Below are 6,414 nucleotides of genomic sequence, written 5' to 3' on the forward strand. Positions count from 1 at the left end.
CATCTGATGTAGAGGAATGCCATGAGCCTGGATCCAATATGTCGCCCTCCTAGTTTCGATGTCATCAATGGATTGATATCGTGTCCAATGACGAATCGTGAAGCAGTAGCCTTTTACGTTCCAGGGGCTGTCCTTCAAGAGCTTGCTTGCCAGCTTTTCAGAGCCAACAGTTAGGCAGTAGGTGTTCTTTTTTACTCTGACAATTCGTATTTGGCCAAGAGATTTCCAAATGCCCATCAGGGTAGCTTTGACTCCCCCAACCCCAAGCTCTTCATCAGCAATAAGGATACCCAGGAGACTGATTCCCTCTTCGATGTCCACGAAGTCTGTATTGTCCTCAAAGCAGACTGACATTGCCTCAATGATTCCTTCATCCTCATAGGGAATTTCCCTTTGAGATGACGATAAGGAATTCATATCCGGAGTAATAAAGGGACTGACGAAAAAAGTAGAGACATTGCTCTGAAACAAACCACAGAGGGGTATGGCCCTAACTCACAGGAGTAGGTAAAATTTTTTTTAAAAAAAAGTGCTTGGTTCCTAAACAAATAGTAAGTAAAGTATCTAGTTCAGATAAAGGGGACCAGAATTGACTTTGGTATGTGATATCCTTTCCCAGAGAGAAGAATCTATCTCTTTTGTAGGCTCCATATACCAATGGTATATGGCCAAAGCACAGAGACAGACGGCTCCCCTCAAGTCTTTTGAGGGGCTCATCCCTTCGATTCAACCACTACCAAGTAGTCAAGTGAAAGTACCTGTGTCGTGATCCCATCTGAATGAAGCCTGCACACTAGAGTCAGGGAAGCACCTCGTCTCAATCTGAAACAACTTGGAAGGGGATGAGGATAAGGTTAAGGTTTGGACAGTCAGTTTGTGTGTTGTAAACTAAAAGAGTGTTGTGTTCAAAAAAAAAAAACAAACCCATTTCATTTCTCACACCATGACCAAAAAGTCCAAAACCCTCCCACTACTCGATTCTACTTTCCTCATTTCCCTCACCATTTGCTTCTTCACAATCCATGCCACTGCAAAATCCTCAATCTTCTCAGAAAACACCTCCATTGACACTTGGGATCAAGCAAGAGAAGCTAAGCCACCTCCACTTCTACTTCCACGATATCGCCAGCGGTCCCAACCCAACTTCCATCTGGGTTGCCCGAGCACCCACGTCTAGCAAATCTCCGACGCTGTTTGGCTCTGTATCTATGATCGATGATGCGTTAACTATCGGCCCCAAAAGGAGCTCCAAAGTTGTGGGAAGGGCACAAGGGTTTTATGCATCTGCCTCACAAAGTGAAAATGCTTTGATGGTGACCATGAACCTGGCTTTCACCGAAGGGAAGTTTAATGGCAGCAGTCTTACTGTTGTGGGACGAAACCCTGTTGTTGAAGCTGTAAGAGAGATGCCTATAATCGGTGGAAGTGGACTTTTTCGGTTTTCTAGGGGATATGTTCAGGCCAAGACTCTCAGGTTCAATGCATCAACTGGAGATGCCGTTGTTGAATATAATGTGTTTGTGTTCCATTATTGATCAACTTGTTCTTGCAGCTTAATTACAGATTTTTTTTTTTTTTTTTAATTCTCTCTGGACAAGAATATTCTTCCTCAATCATGTGTAGTAAGTGAAGTGTGGTAGGTGGACAGCCTTTGGTTTTTTATATGAATAATATGCATAGGGCTATATGAATGTAAGCAAAAGATCAAATGTAAGCTAGTACCAGTAATGTAGAACAGAGAGGGTAAAAGCTTCTTTACAGACATAACTAAAACTTATAACAAGGTTCTACAAGATGAACAGATCGATCAAAAAACAAAAACGAAAACAAAACAAAAAGCCAAGATGAACAGATAAATGTAATTTTGTAGACAAGCTAATTCGTACCCATGTATGATGACAAGTAAAATTGTAACAGCTCTATTTACCTTCATTCTTAGGGTAATAACCATTTTCTGGCATCATTATTCCCTTAAAACTTACCAGGCTTGGCTTATGTAATATCTCCCCAGTCTCTCCACATTTGGCCTCTCTCATCTCCTCTTTCCTGACAGATGAAAGTCTGTAGTCCCCTTCATCATTGATATGTAAATCAAATTCGGTAGAAGGAATTTTTGTTATTTCCTTAGCAAATTTTGGACGACCGTCGTTTTTTTTTGGCCCTTTGACGGGAATGATGATCATGTTTGGACTCCATTTTCGCTCCTTATAGTCTTGTAACACCATGAGGTCAAGGGATTCCTCTTTCATATAACCGACTGATAAGCAGTTATTCCAACGAAGAACACTAACTTCATTCCAGTCCAAGGAAACTCCCTGGGGAAGAGTATTCGTTGTAAAATGTTCACTCCATAGATCTAAAGATTGAACTTCTAGGTACATATCTTCATCTTCATCAGTAAACGTAATAATTTGAAACAAATGACAAACCCCTTCAACCTTATTTACTCTGCTATAATATCCTCTAAACGCCCTTTTTTTGCGTAGCTTATTTTGGTCGGGGAGCTCTAAAGGTCTCCACTGCTCATCTTTTCCAATGGTTATAACTTTGAATCCAAATGCAGCGGGGACATTTAAATATAGCTTTTCCCAATAAAAACATAGAACTTTACACTCACCAGTGAGTGAGTTAAAAGCAAAGTCTACTGATGAAGTATATGGAGGTGGATCGGGCAAGTAAAGCACTTGGTGAGTCGCGGGGTTTCTGATACGAAAAACTGTCGAATTACTAGCACTCTCACTAGCACTCTTCTCCATACACAAGCCTGCACAACTTGAAACAAACTCAAAATTTTCATCATGGGATTTGCAAGGATAAAAGAGCAGCATTGTACTTGTCCGATCCATATTTTTGAGAATGAAATTGTAATCTTGAATCAAGGAACACCATCGCTTGCACACGCACTTGAACCTTAGCAAAGACTCGACTGGCAGCCAACTCAAAATCTCAACAATGGAATCAAAGGGAAGTTCTAATCTCCTTTTATTTCTTTCATTGCAAGACATCATCTGCTGTGTGCGACAGAAAGTGAGTTTTAGTCATCAAATTTAGTGAAACAGTATATACTATAGATTGATAAATAAAACTTATTTTCACTACAATTATGTGGGAAATTCTACTAGTATGTTTAGTCTTGTTTTAACGAGAGTTCATGAGCTGAGTTATATTGTACTTAATGAACTTGACCTCATCTTTTCCCTATCAATGGCATTGAAATCTTTTCATCGGTATACACAAAATATATAAATCTCTTGAATTAGAACGCTAAGAAATTTAATTCAATTGTACAATTAGGGTATTGCTAGTTGAGTTACAAGAAATAAGTACGAAAAACTAAAACTGACTCTAATTGAATTGTAGCCAAGAGATTTCAATAGCCGTAAGTAAAACAGATTAAAAGAAAAAAGTTCCAATATCCCTCAGCTGGGATAAAGGACTAATAGTAGATCCCCTCACTTAATGAATTAAACTGTTACTTAAGTTCCATTTTGAGATGTAAGAAAAGACTCGCAGTGGATCGAACTATTTGAATAATCTCCTAACAGATTGAATACAAATAACGTTTGTACATAAGATTGTAAACCATATTCATATTCAAAGAAATACTAAGACTTTATTCTCTGTTGGAGGTATCTAAAAAACAGAGTGGTATGCATCTGGTCTCTAAGTGACCAAGAATTTTATGATCACATTTAATATCAAGGGTTTAAATCAAATGCAAGAATTTTAAGTGTTTTTAACTCTTGTTATTAAATCGGCTGACCACATAATTCATGGTTACCGCTAAATGAACACTTTTGCTGAAAAACATCAACAAGATTCAAACAAAAAGCCAAAAAGAACTTCAGCAAAGCTGCATCTTCATTAGTTTCTTTCAATACGAATGTAGTTAGAAAAACTGGAGGCTACGAGTTCTTTTTTGGCAGGGTACTAATTGAAAACATAGAAAACTGCAGATAGGAATTACAAAGTACTTTTTATGTATAGCAAGGCAATCAACCAAGAAGAGACCTAATAATATATCAATACGTACAGTAACAGTACGTAGTCGATCATCACAGCAAACTGATCGAGAGTCAGAAACCATATGTACTTAAGAGAGCAATGTTCAGAAATATAGCTTATCGGAAAAAAAAAATGTTCAGAAATATATAGAAAAACAAAGCAGAGAAATCAATATACGTACTTATTAAACGAGTATGCATATGGATGCAAGGTTGCCAAGGTGTTGCTACCGGCTTATCATTTGAAAGAAGCCGTAATCTAGTATTTGTGTTAGATAGGGCCAGAGAAAACATTCTAAATTAAAGCGTGTTAGTGTTGGAATAGGAAGCGGACTACCAAAAAAGATAAGCTCCAAAAGCTTTTACCATCCCCCTTACCCTATCTTATTCGGATATTTGAAAGCTTTTGGACATTCTAGGGATGGCAATGGGGAGGATAGGGTAAGGGGATTAAATTTCCATCCCCATACCCGACTTCATTCCTCATCCTCTTACCTGCCCCAATCCTCGCAATAAGATACTGGGGATTCCCTGTCTCCGTCCCCATTGCGGATTAGGTCTCTGTACCCGCCCCAATCCCCGTTAACAACATTACTAATTTATTATATAAAAATTCATACAAATAATTATGAATTGTAAAATATGAAGTTAAAATCAAAATCAAAATAAAATAAATTTCTTATTTCAATCAAGGAAAATTGACATGTTGATAAAGATCTTTTATTAAAAGAATTTTCCTTTTTTTTAACATATTTATTAACACAATTTAAATATTGACAAAAAGATGAAGTTTACATAAATATTTATTTATAAATAATATTAAAATTGTATATAATAAATAATATATTGTTTTAGGGAAACGAGAAATTGAGAGAAAATCGTTGTGTATTCTCATTGATAATAGGGGCCTCTTTATATAGAGGATTACAATGCATAGAATCCGAATCATAAAAGGAAAGGTAATCATACATTGAATAGGAATATCTAGATCCTTCTAATTAAACCCTATTACCACTAGGTCAAGTAACCTAGAGTTTGGGCCAGACACACAAATAAGGATTTACTTGAACACTCCCTTTTGTGTCGCCCAAACGCGGTGCTTTTCTCGTTACCTCGCTAAAAACCTTGCCGAGTAACAAAAACCCAGTGGGACAAAAATAACCTCGGTCGAAAGGGAAAAAGAGTACAACACACCCTTCACATTTTGAGACCATACATGTAGACACCTCCCCTGATGTCTGCATCTCCCTCTGATGACTACGGTCATTGGAGTTCGGATAACTTCCACAAACAATGTTACCAACATGTTTCTCGAAAGTGGAATTTAGGCAATGACTTAGTGAGCAAGTCTGCCATACTGTCCTCAGATTGAACCTAGTTCACTTTGATCTTGAGGAGAGTCTGTTGTGGCTGATTATGCTTGGTGTTGTCGCTTTTGATGTAGCCTTGCTTCATTTGTTCAAAACGAAAAAGCATTATCCTAAATGCTCGTAGGCTCATCTGTGGTAGACTTCAAACCATAATTGTTCGAACATGTGTAATTATGGATCCAATCCATAAACATTCACGAACCACTTCGTGGAGAGGAATAATCTCTGCATGGTTTGAAGATATAGCGACTAAGGTCTGTTCTGTAGACCTCCAAGATATCATAGTCTTTTTCCATGGTGAACACTTAACCAGTTTGGGAATGACCTTTGTATGAGTCAAAAAGATACCCAATATCAGCAAAATCTTCCAAAACACATGTCGTTTTGGGATAGGGATAGTGGACGCAGGCCAGTGTTGGCGACGATCCTGGTGTGTGATGGGTCTGAATCCATCATCTCTCTGTAGGGATAGAACAAGCTCATATCAATCGTACATCTCAAGTACCGAAAGATATCTTTTACACCAATCCAATGGCGTCGCGTTGGCGTATAGCTATATCTAGCTAACAAGTTCACTACAAATGAGATGTCCGGTTCTATTCATTGAACTAAGTATAATAATGCGCCTATTGTACTCAAGTAAGGCACTCCTACCTCTAGCACATCTTCGTCATCATCCTTTGAACAAAACGGATCCTTTTTAGGATCAAGACTACGAACAATCATGGGGGTGCTTGGAGGTTTGACCTTGTCAAAATGCCTAAGCATCTATCAACACGATGCTCAAGTTCCAAACCGAGACATAATCGTGTTCTCCCAAAATCATTCATCTCAAACTCGGATTTCAAGTGTTCAGCGGTAGGGCTTCCAATGAAGATCATGTCCAACATGAACCGCGATAGAATCCGAAACTTGTTATGGAAACGCGTGGGCATATCCCTTCCCAATCAAGCAGTCATTTTAGTGAGCGTTTCAACCTCTTTGTAAACGAGCTCCGTGGTCTAGAGCCACTTGACTTGGATAAATGAAGTTCACCATGA

At 38.4% G+C, this 6,414-nt stretch overlaps 1 protein-coding gene and 1 pseudogene across 2 annotated transcripts; one reads left to right on the forward strand and one right to left on the reverse strand.

The window, feature by feature from the left end:
* Positions 1-696: 696 nt before the first annotated feature.
* Positions 697-1,733, forward strand: LOC112194913 (annotated as a pseudogene).
* Positions 1,734-1,864: 131 nt separating this feature from the next.
* On the reverse strand, positions 1,865-4,548 carry LOC121052103 (F-box protein At1g30790-like). 2 transcript variants are annotated; one of them, XM_040516083.1, is made up of 2 exons: positions 4,187-4,548; positions 1,865-3,008 (listed from the first exon to the last, which is right to left on the reverse strand). In XM_040516083.1, the coding sequence occupies exon 2, from the start codon at positions 3,006-3,008 to the stop codon at positions 1,920-1,922; it is 1,089 nt and encodes a 362-aa protein (XP_040372017.1). In that variant the 5' UTR covers positions 4,187-4,548; the 3' UTR covers positions 1,865-1,919. The 2 variants fall into 2 exon arrangements, with proteins under 2 accessions (XP_040372017.1, XP_040372016.1); XM_040516082.1 differs by having other exon boundaries at positions 1,865-3,011.
* Between the last annotated feature and the right edge of the window lie 1,866 nt (positions 4,549-6,414).

Source organism: Rosa chinensis, chromosome 3 (assembly GCF_002994745.2).
Source record: "Rosa chinensis cultivar Old Blush chromosome 3, RchiOBHm-V2, whole genome shotgun sequence".
NCBI lineage: Eukaryota > Viridiplantae > Streptophyta > Magnoliopsida > Rosales > Rosaceae > Rosa > Rosa chinensis.

Excerpts from the sequence above, each read along its gene's own strand:
- LOC121052103 (XM_040516083.1), bottom strand. The coding sequence starts at position 3,008 with ATGATGTCTTGCAATGAAAGAAATAAAAGGAGATTAGAACTTCCCTTT.